General features: G+C 41.7%; 3 protein-coding genes across 6 annotated transcripts in view; 2 read left to right on the plus strand and 1 right to left on the minus strand.

Moving 5' to 3' along the window:
* The window catches only part of camkk1b (calcium/calmodulin-dependent protein kinase kinase 1, alpha b), a 21,090-nt gene continuing 2,808 nt past the window's right edge, over nucleotides 1–18,282 (plus strand). The window contains exons 1-17 of one of the 4 annotated variants that reach the window (XM_028419424.1): nucleotides 1–226; nucleotides 1,318–1,630; nucleotides 1,715–1,762; nucleotides 1,846–1,899; nucleotides 1,984–2,035; nucleotides 2,113–2,246; nucleotides 2,970–3,006; nucleotides 3,090–3,111; nucleotides 3,184–3,272; nucleotides 3,489–3,688; nucleotides 3,840–3,893; nucleotides 3,977–4,050; nucleotides 4,358–4,445; nucleotides 4,519–4,647; nucleotides 4,838–4,941; nucleotides 6,523–6,573; nucleotides 6,930–7,577. In XM_028419424.1, coding sequence (XP_028275225.1) covers nucleotides 1,385–1,630; nucleotides 1,715–1,762; nucleotides 1,846–1,899; nucleotides 1,984–2,035; nucleotides 2,113–2,246; nucleotides 2,970–3,006; nucleotides 3,090–3,111; nucleotides 3,184–3,272; nucleotides 3,489–3,688; nucleotides 3,840–3,893; nucleotides 3,977–4,050; nucleotides 4,358–4,445; nucleotides 4,519–4,647; nucleotides 4,838–4,941; nucleotides 6,523–6,573; nucleotides 6,930–7,008 — 1,461 coding nt within the window. In that variant the 5' untranslated portion in view covers nucleotides 1–226; nucleotides 1,318–1,384 and the 3' untranslated portion in view covers nucleotides 7,009–7,577. Of the gene's footprint in view, nucleotides 227–1,317; nucleotides 1,631–1,714; nucleotides 1,763–1,845; nucleotides 1,900–1,983; nucleotides 2,036–2,112; nucleotides 2,247–2,969; nucleotides 3,007–3,089; nucleotides 3,112–3,183; nucleotides 3,273–3,488; nucleotides 3,689–3,839; nucleotides 3,894–3,976; nucleotides 4,051–4,357; nucleotides 4,446–4,518; nucleotides 4,648–4,837; nucleotides 4,942–6,522; nucleotides 6,574–6,929; nucleotides 7,578–7,841; nucleotides 11,655–18,282 lie in introns of those variants that run through there. The other 3 variants (XM_028419425.1, XR_003671582.1, XM_028419426.1) reach the window with 3 other exon arrangements.
* LOC114444687 (dehydrogenase/reductase SDR family member 11-like) overlaps nucleotides 7,896–18,282 on the plus strand; it is a 22,991-nt gene continuing 12,604 nt past the window's right edge. Inside the window, exon 1 of the mRNA XM_028419428.1 lies at nucleotides 7,896–8,015. The gene's annotated coding sequence lies outside the window, so the exon portion shown is untranslated. The remainder of the gene's footprint in view (nucleotides 8,016–18,282) is intronic.
* ywhag2 (3-monooxygenase/tryptophan 5-monooxygenase activation protein, gamma polypeptide 2) overlaps nucleotides 13,382–18,282 on the minus strand; it is a 5,344-nt gene continuing 443 nt past the window's right edge. Inside the window, exon 2 of the mRNA XM_028419431.1 lies at nucleotides 13,382–16,068. Coding sequence (XP_028275232.1) covers nucleotides 15,412–16,068 — 657 coding nt within the window. The 3' untranslated portion in view covers nucleotides 13,382–15,411. The remainder of the gene's footprint in view (nucleotides 16,069–18,282) is intronic.

The following is an 18,282-nucleotide window of genomic DNA, read 5'->3' on the forward strand; positions in this document are numbered from 1 at the left end:
CCTGTGTGGGTGTGCTCATCCTGTAGTGACCAGCCTGTCAACATGACCACTGCAGCTCTCAGAATAACTCTGCTATATGTAGCCTGAGCTAATCCTTAAGACGGGTGCTGCTGATGTCCCTCCCTGCTCGCCAGTGACAGCCCTGCCCTGACACTGAGAGGAGCTTCATCTCCTGACAACATGCAGATTTACCACAGCAGCCCAGGACACAGGACACCTCCAGTGTGTGAGTAAATATCTCAAATAAACCTATCATAAAGGAATATTTAAAACTATATGTTATAAGACGGATGTGTTAGATTTTTAGATTTTTTTGCTGCATTAGCACAATATGAATTATAATATCCATGCTTTATTGTATTACATGTTGCAGTAGGATGGGTTTTACAGATCTGTGTGTCCTTATTCAGTGCTGTGAGAAGTGAATTTACTTGCCTGTTAAAGCTCTCACTCTGTTACATAAGAAGCTTTTCATTTGTCTGAATTGTATTTTAGGCAACAGAGAGTCTTGCTCACGAGGAGCTCATGCTACCTGTTGTGAGCTGTTTCATTTCCTGTGTCTTTGTTTTTATTTCATCTTTCCTCTGCCCTCAAACAGTCAGATCAGTGCTAGTTACATATTTTACAAAGCCCAAAGAGGCTGACATGTTCAGCTTACAAACCATTTTTACCACAGACCTGCTACTTACAGGAAAGTACACTGGTTGTTTACATGCAGCAAGTGACTCTGCAGGAGTATGCTGTGGTGGCCCAGGAGGCTGGTTTACAAGAACAATTGATACAGATGTCTTAATAATCTGTAGATTAGTAACAAGATGTTGGTACAGGAAGCTTTATAGTTTCCTTTTGTATATACTCTGTCAACAAGCTCTCATGTTGTGTTTGTTAAAGTGGTAACTCAGTATAAACTGAACAGTAATAGATGTTCTTTCATTTACATGTTTCAAGTCTGCATATCTGTTGGTTAGCCTGGAGTTCCTTAAACATTGACTATTGACCCCACAAGCTAACATGTAAGATGCTAGCTGATGCATTCCCAGAGTGTATTATTTGATAATGACTACATCATTTTTTTTATTATACTGAGACCTCTGCAGATTTTTACTGCTATGACACTGTTGGTCAGTTACCAGATATTTTTGTCCAGTATTCTTTAAATTTTAGGTTTGAAGTTTAAGATTCGTAAGCATTAAAGATTGTCTTTTGTTCTTAATTTTAAAAAGTACATTGTTTGGTGGACCCCTCTTTTGTCTCTCAACACTTAGAGAAAGCTCTGAAATGTGTGTCCTATTTTCATGTCTCCATTTGTGTTCTCAGTGCAGTGATGTCTCCTCAGGGCCACACAATCCATCTGTGGGACTTTGAGTAAACTAGCACCAGCACCATGAGTGCTGACACTGCCTGCCGGCCAGAGCCAGACTCTGAGAACGACGTCGAGTTGGCTGATTTGGTAGCAGCCATGAATGTGGCCGCGAACCGGCTCACCCCTCCTAATGGCTACAGGACGGGTCCTCCGAGGACAACCAGGCCTCGCCTTTCAGACAGGAAGCTGTCTCTGCAGGAGAGAGGGTCCCGCATGGCCCGGCAGCCGACCATCGAGACCAAACGCGTGTCCATCACAGATGCTGATGTGAGGGGTCTGAATCTGATTTAGTGTCACTTTACTCAGGATTTTACTTTAGAGCTTATGAATGTCTCACTTAAATGTCTGCAGGACTGTGTCCAGCTCAACCAGTATAAACTGAAGAATGAGATTGGAAAGGTGATCAATCAGTTTGATGTTTCATTGTAGTCGTTCACAGGTGATGGACTGAATTCTAAACATTTTGTCTTTGTTTTTATTAGGGTTCATATGGAGTGGTAAAATTAGCTTATGATCAGGATTCTGAACAATATTATGTAAGCTGAAGCTCCTATATTGAAGTGTTTAAATGTCAGGCTCATCATTTCCCCTGATAATGTTTGTGTATCTTGTTTATTCAGGCAATGAAGGTGGTTTCAAAGAAGAGGCTGATGAAGCAGGGTGGATTTCTGCGTGAGTTCCATTTAGAAGAGTTTCCATTAAGTCCTCTTCTGTGATGGGTGATTTTCTATGTGCTCGTGTTCTTCCAGGCCGTCTGCCTCCTTCAGGATCGAACGTGCAGCAGGATCCGTTCCCTAAAGCTGTGTTGCCTCTGGAGAGAGTGTACAAGGAGATCGCCATCTTGAAGAAACTGGACCATCATAATGTTGTTAAACTAGTGGAGGTATGATTGAACTTCTTGTACCTTGTATGTTTTTTTGTTGTTTTTTTCTGTATTGTGCATCATTAGGCCTCAGTAGTCACCCAACAAGTAGTGTGATTATTAGCCACTACATTAAAATTAAAATGAGCTCATTACAAAGGCACCAGTGATAATATGAGATATATTCTTTGCAAATGAAGATGGTTGAATCTAAGTAAAGCCTAATTTGAGAGGCTTTAAAGTGGGGCTGGGCAATTTACCGAAAATATATCGAAACCGACATTTGTGCACAGTAACCGATGCAATGAACCGCGTGACGATTAAGCGGGTGTTTTGTTGCGCCGCAGGATTAGCAGTGGCTTGGGACCAAGAGTTCGAATCTCCGGCGACACACACACACACACACACACTCTCACACTCTCTCTCACTTTTGGTGCACAATAACTGATGATCGAGGACAAAGCGCCAATCAATCGCGGTATTGATTTCGGGCAATATCGTCCAGCCCTACTTTAAAGTGGTTAAACCTGTAAAACAGCTCTACAGGCATGCAAGCAACACAACTTAAACATGGGTAATAGTGAGATTTATCAGAGTTGTTCTTCTATCTTTTACTTTCCATGGATGGCCGGTGGTGTAGTATGTCTTTTTTCCCTGCAGAAGAGATGGCAGCAGGATGAGCTATAGGAAAAAAGGCTGATATTAACAAAATAAATCAAGAGACTAAATTATCTGCTCCTTTAGGTGCTGGATGATCCTGATGAGGACGGACTACACATGGGTACGGTATCACTCATCTGTTCACTGTAACAGTATAATGTCAGAACAAAGATGTTAATTAAAATCTGATTATTTGTCCTCAAGCCTTCGAATTGATGACAAAAGGGTATGTTTGTGTTCATGTGTGTGTTCTGTGAAGCTGAGTGCAACATTTACATGTTTCTATCATGTTGGACAGGCCGGTGATGGAGGTGCCAACAGACGACCCTTTCACAGAGGAGCAGGCTCGCTTCTACTTCAGAGATGTTGTGTTGGGAATAGAGTATCGTAAGTATCACATCATATTTATGTATTTGCATTCCATCATCCATCTTGAACAACATGTTCAGAATTCATTCCCATGTTTTACAAAGATTCCCTCAGCCTCCGTTGTTTACAGACTGGTGGTCAAAGGGCAATGGTTACTGTGGCCCTAACAAACATCCATCCGAATCGTAATTTGATCATAATAGAAGTAAATAAATAAAAACGTTTTTTTTTCAGTGCACTACCACAAGATCATCCATAGAGACATCAAACCCTCCAACCTGCTGCTGGGTGACGACGGTCACGTCAAGATCGCAGACTTTGGAGTGAGCAACGAGTTTGAAGGGACAGACGCCCTCCTGTCCAGTACGGCGGGGACACCGGCTTTCATGGCCCCTGAGACAATGACCGAACACGAGCAGAGCTTCAGCGGGAAGGTGAATCCAAATGTCTTCCTGTTCAATCGATTACATATGTCTTTGATGTGACTCATATCAAGCTGCAGTGTTTAATTGTGATTTGTTCAGCCGCCCACAGGGAGGCTTTCAATGATGACACATCTTGATAATTAGTCTGTTTGTTTACCAGGCATTAGACGTGTGGGCGATGGGAGTCACTCTGTACTGTTTTGTCTTCGGGAAGGTAACCAAGTCCTCTGCAAGTTGTGTGTGTGTACAATCAGAAGTCAGTGTGACAACTGAAAACACTGTGTTGTTCTTGTCTAGTGCCCTTTTTATGATGAGTACATTGTTTCTCTGCACAACAAAATCAAGAACAAAGCTGTGGAGTTTCCAGAGACGTAAGAATTCATACAGAGCACAAACCTTATTATAGTCACATTTGATGTTTGTGTAGGATACATGAAGCTATAGTGAAGTGTTTAAACCAGACACTGAGATCAGGATGGTGGCGCTGGCCATTCTCATCTTAGCAGTTCTTGAGACAGCTGGATTCTCACAAAATTTCAACATGCTAACTGCTACTTGCTAGCTTTAAAAGACCCTCATGGGAAGTGAGCTGCTCAGACACTGTTGTTTGGAGGTAGGTTTATTCCCACAGCATGCTAATGCCCTTAATGTTTGTGGTGTATGTGACTCTTTTAACAGGCCTGTTATAAGTAATGAACTGAGAGAGCTCACTGAAAGGATGCTAGATAAAAAACCTGAAACAAGAATCACCATCCCTGAAGTTAAGGTAAGAGTTTTCCGGAGATATGCACATGTTCACAATGAATATGTTTTATGTTGATTTACGTTTGTTGTTGCAGCTCCATCCGTGGGTGACAGAGAATGGATTGAATCCTCTGCCCCTGGAGGAGGAGCACTGCACAGCACTGGAGGTCACTGAGGAGGAGGTGCAGAACAGCGTCAAACTCATCCCCAGCCTTTCTGCTGTGGTGAGTCGCTCATAGTCTCTGTTTAACAAAGACCACAGTGTGTTCAACTACTTTACATTTCAAGGTGTGTAGATGACCATAACACCAAAACCAGGCACACCACAGAAGACATTAAAATATTAGATATATAGACTGTATCTTTTCCCTTTGTGATTTGACTGAGACGCTCTCTGATGTCCATTGTCTGCAGATTCTGGTGAAGTCCATGCTGAGGAAGCGCTCGTTCGGTAATCCCTTTGAGGATCAGGGCCGGCGGGCAGAAAGGTCCATGTCTCTCCCTGGAGGTCTTCTTACGTAAGTAGCCTACTCTGCAAATCCTGCCTGCTCTGCTCTGCCAAACTGCCAGCTCTGCGATTAGGCCTCTAACAAAACAAAGCAGCGAGCAGATGCTTCGGATAAAAATAGATCACTTCATATGTAGTGTCTCTCTCACCTATTACAGATCATTTTTGGTCCTTAAATTAGCAGCACACTCAGGCTGATAAAAGCATTTTTCCTCCACTGAGAAGTTTTACATTAACAAGCCAGTCCTGTCTGTGTGTGTGTTTGTGTGTGGTGGGGGGGCTGCAGCTTTATCCTCCTCCTCCATGCTTACAGCACACAGAGCTGCAGCCTCCCCCTCATTGTGTGAATGGTAAAGTCCGCTGAATGCAGCTGGTGAGTTTTAAAGCTGATTACAGGTGTGCTGAGTCTTAAAAAATCAAATGAAAGATTATTCCTACAGGGTGTAGATTGGTGCTACAGCTGGCATAAAGAAGACGTTTTGATCTTCTTGGAGGGATGATGTGTTGTGGCGTTGTGTTCCAGTTTACACTTCACTGCTGTAGAGACAATTTAATCCAAGGGCCGACATTTGATGCAGACCCAATGAGTTCAATGTAAAATAATCATCAAATATACTCGACTAAATATGGAATATCACCAATATTAGCAATTTTTTCCCAACGTTCTAAAAAATAACTTTATTGTAGTATTTGTTTTGTTGTAATAGAAAAATAGGGCACATATTTTCTTTTATATGTGATTGAAATACTGTATCATACTGCTCTGTTTATTTTTAATTGACAAAAGTAAAAATATCAAAATTTTAAAAGTAGACTTTGTTGCTGTGAAAAGAACAAGGATGAAATTTAATTAAATTTAAATCATGAGCATACCTTCATGCCTATTTATTCCAATGATTATTGGCCAGTATATTTATAATATTACCACAATAAACTAAAATAAATAGATTCCCAATGAAGTTAAGAGAAATGACACATGGGAAATATGCTTTCATTGTAAGGTTAGATAAGAAAATGGATGCCGCACTCATGCCTGTCAGTCAAATACAAAGAGGGGTAAAGTCCTGCCCCACTTTTTTTTAAAGTTACAGAATAATCTTTAAAATTAACATATACATTATGGAATGGTTTAAATGAATTAAAAATGGTTTGTCACTTGACATTAACCATCTTAAGTATTTTTTTTCTGTAGGTCCCATTTAAGAGTTGGATCTTCACCTCACTTTGTAGCACTGCAGGCAGTAGCAGGGTAGCTTACCTTAGCATAAGTACACAGTAAACAGAGCTAGCCTCCTAGCTTTTTAAAAACCAAATAGCAATAAGAAAACTGATTTGTTAAAGTGAGGATAGCAGGGTGGCTCATCCTGCTTCCAGACTTAATGCTAAGCTAAGCTAGCTTGTTGCTATTTGTATCTTCATATTTACAGTGCAAACATAAAGCGCCATGCATTTAATTATCTAACTCGAAAAAATCTAATGAGCTTATTTCCCAGGATGTCTGACTGTGATGCAGTCAAACCTGTGTTTGTAGTAAACTGTGTGAGCTAACAGTGTAAAATCTGGCCTCTTACATCACATCTCCTTCTTGCAGTGGCACTTATGGCATAATGGGGTCCTCGCCTGTGCCTCATCCTTCCTTGAGGTAAATTTTTTAAAAAGCCTTTAGGTTGAGCTCATATGCTTCATACTTAGCGCAGCTCATCAGTTGTTCCACCTTAAGTGGATTTAAGAGGGACAAGACAACACAAAGCTCTCAGCAACGAGCTGTACCAAAAATAAAAGCACACAAAGGGTTGTTGATGAGTGCTCTGTGTTGGCTCTCCTGTCCCTTCTGTCCTCTTGAGGTTGATGTGGATAAAAAGTGATGAGCTGCACTGTGAAGGACGCGTGCTCGCCGACTGTTTTAGTCTAGTGTCACTTCCCCTGGTCCTCCTCCCTCCTCATCTGCAATCTCACTAAGTATGTTCAACAACATGATCGAGCATTTGTCGCCCACAGGAAAGTCAGCCATGAGGGGAGCAGAGAAGGAGAGCTGGAGGACTTGTACGAAGATGAATTTACAGAGAGTAACGATTAAACTGGCCCATGCAGACAGCTTAAAGACTATGGCTGCACTCATATGCGCTCAGTTTTTTGTCACTGTAGTGCAAAAGACATTTCAGAATAGTTAAAAAAAAATGACAGTTATAGAACAATAAAAAGAAAATGATTACAGTTGCTGTGATTGATGGCAGGCACTGTTATTGAATGCAAAGTGATTTATTTACTTCAAAATGTAAATATGCTCCAAAAAAAGATATTTTTACATTTTCCTACAGCTGTTGGAGATAATAAAACAATTAAAGAGCAGCAATGAATGATGTTCTTGTTGACAGCAGTCACACAACAGTTATCTCTGAGAAACACTAGATGGCAGTGTTGTAAAGAAATTGATCTTTTCTTATTGTGTCATTATTACAGCATATCTATTTTGTTTTCAGTGGTAACAAAAAAATAATCCGTTTTAATACACTGTACATATAGTCATCTCTCCACCTCTCCCAAAATCCAGCTTCTAAAACCTTTTTTTTTAACATTGGCTGCACTTAATTCTCCAGACCAGTAGAGGGCAGCAATGCTCTAACAGTAAAGCCACAGTGCCTTTAAGCAAAACAAATCAACATCTGTCACTTCCAGGGACTCATTGATTGGAGAACATGATTAGGAATACCTGTATGTTATCTTAGTCTGAGTAATATGTGGTTTGGTCATGAATAATAAAAAGTGGCAGATTTTTTTTTTTGCTTTGTAAAATTATTTTCCACCAGACCATCAGGTAAAATTAATGTGGTGGATAAAGCAAGTGCAGTTTTTAAATTAATACCATTGCTAACAAGCATCTTTTGTCCTTTGATCGTTCTGCAAAAATAGATGTATCAATACTGAGGATGAGGAGGAGGCGTGATGCTGCAAAATGTAAAATCCTATGGCAGTATAGTTCCACCGCCGGTCACTGTCAGCAGAGTGCCCTGATCAGCACAAACCTCAGGTTCATCACACTGAGCTGTTTAGGAGAGGCAGAGTGGGCTCAAGGCTGGTCTGGAGGTAAGCACAGTGAGTGGAGCCATGTTTATTTTAAATGATGGTCTGTGACAGAGCAGAAGGCTAAAATATAGAGAGCATGCAGTGCCATCAAGACAGTAAACAGTATGTATTCATGAAACTACAACAGAAACATCTAGCATGTACTCCAAAACCAGTGCCAAAAAAAGTAACCAAAACAAATTAAAAAAAAGTTAAATAAGAGCCACTCATCTTCTAACTCTTTCTACTTTATAGTTTCTTTTTTCAGTTTTGACTCAGATCAATATTTTGAGTCCTGGAGTGGTTACAGTATAGCCATAAACCTGAAAAGACTCTGATTGTGATATGCAGTGGAAATGAAGTACATAGTAATAAAACAACCGTGTCATAAATTTGTGCTGAATGCGTTCTGATAACATAAAAACCAGTCTTTAGCCCCTGCAAGCTGAAATGGTTGATTTGTATTCCTGCAGTCTGCCCGTTTTTCAGCTCGCTGCAGTTATGTGAAAACCAAAGAGGAGTGTTTCTGAGCACAGATTTCTGTGGAAACTGTTGCCATGCAACAGCACAATACTGCGTTCATACAGAGTATTAACTTCACTGTATGACTGCTCTTTTTCCTCTGCTCGCTGCCTGAGCGGCAGTGCAGCATTGTATTCTGTTCCGTCCTGTTTTGTTCTACTGTATTTTCAGATGCATATGACAGTATTTATTCTGGGAGTGTAGTGATGGTGTCACCGTTAATCATTGGTCAGAGGAAACTTTGCTTCAGCATCTGCCTCCACACCCAGACTCCCTTCTATTTCCACGTTCAGAGCCAGTTACAGTTCTGCCTCGGATATTTAGCTAAATACTAACCCTTGGCTCTCACTGTTAACCCCTCTATGCTGCCTCCACACCACATTTCATTGCCCTCAGCCTCAGCCGGTTCCACGTCACCAGCCCTCTCTTTGCCTGTTATTCACCATGACTGACCCCAATGGCCCACTGTCAACTGAACTGTACATCCCCTAAAGGCTGCAAAGTGGTGGACGGTTTTTCTTTTTTTTTCTTTTCTACTTCTTCCTTCCTGCACTGTGGGGAATCCCCTGTGCCCACATACATAATGAGTCACCAGCTCAGACATCAGGCACCAGTTGGCACCTGAACAACTAATTGTAAAAACAAAGCATGACTGGCTAGACACTGTTAAGGTAAAAGAATGCATGAAGCAGAGACGAGGCTGCTGACTCTTTCAGCTCTTTTATTCATGCTAAACTTTAATCAATGGTTAATTATCACATGACGCCTGCCTGTGGTGCGATTTCAAACGTCCAAAATAGCTTCTGCGTCGTTATTCACACCATAGCTTGCCAGACAAGTTTTTTCATTCTCACTTCTCCTGTTGTAAATACATCCATGACGAGCCTAAAAAACTTTCTAATGTAGCAGATGGAGCTAAATATAGCACAACATTAGGTGTAATCTGTTTCTGTGTGTGTGTGTGTGTGGCTTCCTCACTGTAGATGGCCTCCCAGTCAGCTCCCTGCCAGAGGAGGTCACACAGATAGGTCACCTCCTCTGACAAAGTGCTGACGGTGGAGGATCCTCCGACTGTACAACACATTCAAACATTACTTAAATCAGGATGAGGAGAACAGAGCAGCAGGTTCTGCTAAATGCTAAACAGTATGGCTAGTTTAAACATGAACTATTGGCAGCCCCACATGGGTATAACATGCTCTGTAGGCCACAGTGATCATTAACATGCTGTTGTTTAGCAGATCTTTATACCATGTTCTCCTTGTTAGATTAGCATTAGTTTGCTATTTAGCTTTAAATATCTATTAATTCCAGAACTTCACACCAAAGAAATGCTAAAAAAATACATGTTGATGTTCCAAACTATAATCTCCATGTGAACATAAATATCTAATATGTAGCTAGATAGCTTATTTTTTCAAAAACTAAAAAATATGCAAGATTAATGAAGTTTGAGCACAGCAGTGTCCCCTTATAATGGGTGGCCCTGAAAGAACTTGCAGAGTGACGTAATTGAAAAAAGGAGGGGCGTGTGGGGCCGACTTAATTTTAGAATCACCTTTTGCAAACTTGTGTTCATCACAGAAGTCTCTGTAGCTATGAATAATATCACTTTGGTAATCAAAATGGCATAAAAAAGAGGGGAAAATAGCATGCGAGCTAATTATTGAAGAGATAAGACTGTAGCGTGCAGCTCTGCCGGATGGAGTGATGCAATGAATTCAGGAATGTTTTGGGACGAGTGCTCCCTAAAATAGTCTTTTAAAACCTTCAGCTGAGCACTGTGGCACTTTTTTTTTTATAAATAATACAAGGTCTAAATGTTAGCCTGAATAATTCATTTGGCAACAGCCAAGCCTAACAGCTGTCTTTCTGCTTGAAAGAGTCAGCAGCCTTCTCTGTCTTATCATAAAGCTGCGAAAAATAATAATAAGACAGTAGGATCAAGCAAACAGCAGATTTGTATTGTATGTGTAATTCCTCCTGTGTGTCCTCACAAGAAGAACTGATGAATCACACTCTTAACCAAAGATATGAACTCTCACAACCCATGCAGAGGCAGATAGTCTCTATAGTGGAGAGGCTGTCACATTGATGTCTCTGGTCTACTCACTGTCTACTCTCAGGCTGCAGGGAGGCCTATTTATAGATCTGTTTCTGTTCTCTGCCTTTACATCGGTCCCCTCTTTTTCTCCATCTCTCTTTTCTCTCTTCTTCCCCACTTCTAATAGGTTGATATTTCTGGAGCTGTGCAGCTATTATCTTTGCATCTTTGAGGTGCATATCACAGGATCATAAACTTTTCAAAATGCTACGTGGCTCTGTGGTGAGCTGCTCAGAGACACATATATTCTCATTGTGTCTCATTACTGTGCCATTCAATTCAACATTAATTCAAGGTTTTATTTATTTATACACCTGATTAGTCATAAGCTGCCATGTTTCAGCGCCGGACCTATATAACACACACACACACACACACAGCCATCGATCTTTATCCATTCTGTGTTCTTTCAGGGAAATTGTAATTACTTGTGTCAGTCTTCAGGCTGTTTGTGCGCTTGTTACTGTGAGTTCATGAAGCTGCCACTTTTTCCCCCGAGTCCCAAAACTAGCAATGACAGCCTGGTGGTTTGGTTGATGATGGATTGGTTGACAGCGACTGTGAGGACAGGAGGTTAAACACTTTGTAGTGCAGCAATTTCTCCACGGCAACAAATGCTACAAAAATGACAATGAGAGCCATGCTAACAGCTCTAGCATCTGGCCGCTAGCATGGCCATACAAACCATACATCACCATTATAAAAGATGTTTTACTCTGGGCTAATGTGGTAGACCAAATCCCATGCATGTATATACAGGGCTATCAGGACACTAGCATGGCTGTAAACATGTGAAAACTACAAAAATGGCTTAAGAACAGAGTGTGGCTGTATTATAGTGCATACTGTACACACTGTATTACTTTGTGCTCATGTAATCTGTGTTTAACTTAGTTCCACTGCTAGTGAAAGAGATGGACATGATGTCCAGACATTAAAAGGTCATCAAAGTAAGAAAGCACATAAGGGTTAAAGTGTAAAACGTATTGTGTATTCATATTTCCTTTTCATTAAATCTGTCCCTGCTCTTGAAACGGAGGTGTTGTGTTCAAAGAGGACCAAAAATAACGTTCTGTACGATTGTTAACAGAGACTCGGCTTTCCACAGTTTATTTTTAATCTGCCATCAAAGATGTGCGTTCTTTAATATCACCGGGAGCTTTTTCACTCAGACGCTGTGTCTATCGTCTGCTAACGAGGAATCGGATTCAGTGATTTGGATTTGGAGGCATTTGCCTCCTGAGTGACATCATTACAGTTCGATATTAACTTGTGCGTTGTCATCTTCGCCTCCCCTCAAAGGAAATCATGCTTTGTGTGATGAAAGCGTTCAGACAGAGCTGTTACTGTGTACCCGGATGTGAAGCACGGCTGAATGATTTTTCCTTTGGATGTGACCTTTATAAAAGTAATCTTCTCTGGGGATGTAGGTTACACCAATTAAATAAGCAGTTTAGCTGAACTGATGAGTGCAAACAGCAGGAATGCCTATTTTGGAATTTTGTCATAAAAGTGCTGAATGAGTTGAATTTCTAGCTGCTAGAAATTCTATTACACATTCATCAGTGCATTTTAGGACGTAAACTGTCGCCAGCTTTTAGCAACAACCATGATGCTCACGTCCCTGAAAGTGTAGCAGTGCATTAAAACACCAGCTTGAAGACAGGTTGGTGCTGAATCCTAATGTCTCCTGTGTGCTTTGAGCTTTCATTTTTTTACAGGATGCAATAGGTGTCTGAGCAGTGCAGCAAGGAGCCAGGCTGATAGTGAGGAGACTTATTATAGCCCTAGCAACAGGAAGGGGATTGGTGGCTGCTGGAGAGTGAGCCTGTCAGCCATTGGCTGGTGAGGAAGACCTTTCAAAGCACAGAATTTCATCTCATGAAAGGTTCAGTGCAGCAAGCTGCAGCAAGAGGCTGCAGCAGTGTGAGGGCGGGCGATCCAGCAGCTCCCCACTCCAGCTCATCAGTCACATAAACTTACAGCATACAGCAGGCAGGTGAATTTAAAGGAGATGCTGACTCTTCTCATCCACTGTCCATCACAAGACGCAGGGTTTGATTTTCATTGCACTGCTCTGCTGAGGCCATAACGCTGTTGTCTTTAGGAGAAATGTTCTTTGATCTACGGCCTAATTTAGGTAAAGATTAGTAAAGTGGCCTTAAAAAGCCTCATTTTAGACAGTCTGTTGTAGCTGTGTGAGCTCTGATACACACTCTCATACACTCCACACACAGATATGATGCAAACACATCACAGCAGATATACGATTACACATCATTCTGACTTCCTGTATCAACGTGTATGTAATGAGGAGGAATGGTGTTGCTGGTATGACTGTAAATGACTCGTTCACAGACAGAAATGAAAAAATATAGAATAGTACAGATAAACAAATAACTTTAATGGGCAACAGATGGCAACCAAAAATACTTCAGAGGATACAGTTTGAATGTCATTTCTCAACCATCAGTGTACCACTGCTGCTGATGTCCAGCAGGTCAGCGCTTCTTTTAATCCAATTCATGACTTGTAGATCTTATATTTGCATGTTTTCATGTCACAGAAACAAGGATCTAAACAAAGGAACTAAAAAACAAAAACCACAAATCAAAATGAATTATAAAGGAACACAATGTATGTATTCTTGGCAATGAGTGAACATCTCCAGTCAAAAATTATTCAACCAAAACAAAAACAACAAAACCACACACAGAGAAAGTATCTGTTGTAATATTTATAAGCTGTGTGAGCATTTGTGCAGATTAGGATTTCATGCCGTTTGTCTGGCGAGCCTTCAAAGACCATCGAGTATGTTCAAAATAAATCGAAGCAGCTGTGACATACAGTGTGAGCTGACGGAGGCCGAGTCATGACGCTGACACAATTGGCATAATACACGAGCAAAGGTTGTGTGACTGACCTTAAGGCTTTTGGTTTTCCTCTCTTAAGCCATCACAAGTGAAATAAAATAATCAATAAAACCGCCATCTATTAAGAAAAAATAATCTGCCATCTGTATCAATATAGTAATAACGTCATCATCTATAGAACTAGCAGCGATAGATCCGTTCAGCAGCTTCCTTTTGTGTGTGTAGAGGTGAATTAGTTTCACATCTAGGTGCAGAAACATGTAGAAGGTGAGGAACCGTTGACACATGCTTGCAGGAACTTATAATACTGGCAGATAAATCCTTTTTTTCTCTCTTATAAGTCAACTTGCAAATGAGGCATATTAAATAATACAGGCACAAACAGAAAGCCTCAGAACTGCACTCAAAACAAACAAACAAAAAAAAACATGGCGTCCCTTTAAAAACAAATTTACTTCATGGGTGACAATACAACAATACACTGGACCACCACGGAAATGGTGCATGTTATAATTTAGTCATATTCTTTTTTTTATTATTATCATAGCTATTATTGTTATTATTATTTCGGTTCTTGTGCAACTGCTACATAATGACTCACATTCAAGATATTTTGTCACTCAGGAACAGCTAAAAGGTATAAAAACAAACAAAATATATATGTATACTGTCAGAAATAAATATGGTCCATGTTTGTGAAGCCTGGAAAAAAACGTCACCATTATTTCAAAGCATGACAGAAAAAAGTACTTAAATATACTGTTCAAAATATCACACTTCAATGTGACAAACACCAGCCCAGAAGGTTAAGTGATCACTGGTGGGGTTTTTTCTTCTTCTTCTTCTTCTTTTATGAAACAAATTAAATACACATATTGCATGTCACTATAGCAACGCCCATTACAGGTCAATTTTTACGATCACCATTTTGGTATAGCAAATCAAAAAAGTAAACAAACAAACAAAAAGAAATAAATTAGAAATCAACATCAGACAAAGCCTGTTTTTTTTCTCAATCGTATGAATACTTAACACCCACAGTATAAGTTAATAAAGTCAAGCTACTGTATATAAATACATCACCAGCATGCACAATATTGAATTATCGATATTATTGTTGTCATCATCTTACACTGAAGAAACAGTATAGTAGGCAAGTGCATTTAATAAAACAAACACAGAAGTAAACCACAAACTCTGAAGCTGCTGTTTATTTATTTTTTGTCTTTTTTTTTAGTGTTTTTTTTTTTAGTGTTACGTTGTTAAGTCTCTGCCTTTAGTAATCTTCACCTCCAAAAGAATCAATGGTTCCAGTGACTAATCAGCCAGATGCATTAATTAATTTAGTCTAATAACCAGTCCTCATTTCAACTCCTGTGGCGCCAACATATTTGTTTTTTCAGGGAAGGGAGGGTAGCATTAAAACGTCATTTGTGTGTGTGTGTGTGTGTCTCAATAGCTTTCAGGGCCCATTCTCGTTTATAGACTACCACTGGAACCGATGCAAACTAGTTTTGTGAGGCATTTTTCTCTCTCAGGTAACTTAAATGCATCCCTACATCACGCAAAAACTTAACTTAAGCAGCTTATCTTGACAGAACAAGATCAGTTCCTATGCCAGTGTGAGGCCGCCATTTCAATCCAACAACAACCACTTCAGGCTGATTGACTGACACATCAGTGGTTTTGGCAAATGTCAAAGAGAAAATCAAGAAGACGGAGGCCCCTTTCAACTGTATATATATTTCTATATATATATTTAAACTAAGATTTAACCTCCACTCTCACACCTCTCTTTTGATTCTTTTAACACATGGAAAAATAAAGAACTGCTGCTGCGGTAGTATCATCGGCAAAAGCGGCTGCCAAAGTCCACCGGCCCTTCATTAATTTTTTTTTGTCGAAGTGTGGCTTCTCTTTAATTGTTGCCCTCCCCTCCCTCGTCATCCTGCTGGTCACTTGTCCACAGTGTCAAGTTGTCTCGGAGCAGCTGCATGATGAGAGTGGAGTCTTTGTAGGAGTCCTCGTTGAGGGTGTCGAGCTCGGCGATGGCGTCGTCGAAGGCGGTCTTGGCCAGATGACAGGCCTGCTCCGGGGCGTTCTGGATCTCGTAGTAAAACACAGAGTAGTTGAGAGCTAAGCCCAGGCGGATCGGGTGGGTGGGCTGCATGTGCTCCTTGCTGATCTCGTGGGCCTCGTTGTATGCCTTCTCCGATGACTCCACCACGGTGGCCCTCTTCTCGCCCGTGGCCACCTCAGCCAGGTACCGGTAGTAGTCGCCCTTCATCTTCAGGTAGAACACCTTGCTCTCGTGCTGCGTCTCGCTGCAGTTTTTGATCAGGAAGTTGTCCAGGAGGTTGAGCACGTCCTGGCACACAGCCTCCAGCTCCTTCTCAATCTTCTCCCGGTAGGCCCGCACCATCTCAATCTTCTTCTCATTACCGTCAGCCGAAGTCTTCTGCTCAATACTGGAGATCACCCTCCAGGAGGAACGGCGGGCGCCGACCACGTTCTTGTAGGCCACAGAGAGGAGGTTCCTCTCCTCATTGGACAGGGCCTCGTTCAGCTCCGTTACCTGGACGGAAGAGAAGATGGAGGGTTTAATCACCAGCAGTATCTCTGACTTACACAGAAACATCCCAGCTTACACAACCACCTCAGCCTCATTCACGCTCCACCTCTTTGGTGGTTTTTGGATTATGTCAGACACTACTAAGATGGCACTAGCTGGAGCCTCCCACACAGAGTCAGAGGTGCTCCTCAGAAACCGATGGATGACATCATGGAGAGTCAGCCCTGACACATTACATCTCATTTTTTCCTTTCTCCCTGTCACTGCTCATGAAAATGTACTGAAATTATTAAGTCAAGCAAATGACAGTGAGATGAATCAGGTTTGAAAAACACCACAAATCAACAGACGATCTGGACTCGCTGTGTTGTCCACGGCACAGGAGATGAGCAATATTTCATTTGTCATGTGCAGCTCCCAGTTTCCATGGCAATCTGTTCATTTAGTGCACCAGTAGCTCCAGCTGCCACGTGGACAGCTAATGCTAGTTAGTGAGAGATGATATTGGAGATAGTTGGCGGCGATTGGTTGGGGGTTGGGGGAAGGATGGCTAAAATGTTCGGTGGGGGCAGCTGCACTGTAAGTGAAAACTATCACTGCACACAGGCGGTTCACATGTCCCAGTGACCTTCTCTGCGCTTCACACTGACCTTTTTACCTGTCTAAAACACCACGGCGTGACATCACAGAGTCAGGCTGTTAAATTTAGACTGATGGCTCAGGATGAGAGTTTGGTAGTCGTCAAACAGGCTATAAAGTGGGTTTTTATTGAAGCCTATCGCTGGAGCACGGTGTCTTTGCTCACCTGAGCTCATAAAGAAAACATGTCCTTCAGGTTTAATGAAGTTATTTATTTCACCCTGAAAGGAAACAGAGCTGTTTGCACTTTGACGTCCTCTGTTCAGGCGGAGGAGCAGAAAGGTGGCGTCATGATCACAGCAAGTGGATGGAGAGCAGCGAGGCTCAAAGTGTAAAGGGGCAGAATGGCCTTCAGTTCCTCAGTGTTAAACTGCACAACCCAGAGTTATACTGAATAATGAAGTGTAAAGCCACACACATATATATATATATATATATATATATGTCAGTGTGTGTGTCATGAGGAACACAGGGGTGCCAGTGTATCTGGCTGCAGCAGCAAGGGATTCCCTTTTGATTAGGGAGAGAGAGAGAGAGAGAGAGAGAGAGAGAGAGCACACACCCCGGCAAAAAATGGGCCCAGTTTGGACCGCACTGACACGGCAGATTGTTTAAAGGGAAAGGAATCCCTCCCTCCACGCACATCATCCCACCTCCTGCAACCAGAAACCCCTGACGACAAACTATCCACAGTGGGGTGGGGGGTGTCTCTCCGTCTCTCCTGAGGAACACACGACAAAATGTTCCTGCTTGTTTGAAGCCATTGGTTTGAATCGGCTCTGACCCCCAGGATGCTGCTGGTTCCAGTGCGAGAGCTGGTGTGACACAGCAGTTTTTTTTTTTTTAACCCAGCAGTGGATCCACTTCCCAGAATCTCTTAAGGGGGCCAAATAGAGAGAGAGAGAGAGAGAGAGACGCACAGGGGGGGAAAGAAAGGCAGACAAAGACTCTGTCCTCAGCACCGGCCAATAAGAGCTGAGGAAGCTATTGTGAGGCAGGCCAGCCATGTCATCCTCTTCACATCACAGATTACAGCACTTTATCAGGGTCGTTAACCCAAAATGACTTGGAAATGCTGCTGGCTGTCAGCCCCTGACACACAAACTGCACATGCACACACTGAAGAGGGAGGACAGTGAAGACTAATCAAATCTGATCATATTGATTCACTGCAATATGACAAAGAATATTCTAGAGAGATTCTGCCGCCTCCTACGTTTGTTTAGAGGAAAGAGCTGCTCCTTTTTTTTCTTAGAGCATTTTTCCACAGCAGCCATCCTCAAACAGCACTTCCTTTTAAAACAAGCCTTTAAAAAAAATTCAAAACTAAAAATACATGATAATTTTAATTTATGTGATAAGGCGGTGGGGGGGGGGGGGGGTTCGAAGCAGCCTCACATGGTTCCCAGCAGCAGCAGCAGCAGCTCTTGTAAATTCAGCATAATGGAGAGAGGGGAAGGTGGTGAAATAAAGCAGCAAATGCAATAAGCTACAGTCTGCATATGACAGTGTTACCAGCAGAGACGTAAAGCCACAGGGCCTGCCTTGCCTTTCATTGTAATGTCCCTTCATTGAACG

The sequence above is a fragment of the Parambassis ranga genome, chromosome 13, assembly GCF_900634625.1.
Source record: "Parambassis ranga chromosome 13, fParRan2.1, whole genome shotgun sequence".
Classification (NCBI taxonomy): domain Eukaryota; kingdom Metazoa; phylum Chordata; class Actinopteri; family Ambassidae; genus Parambassis; species Parambassis ranga.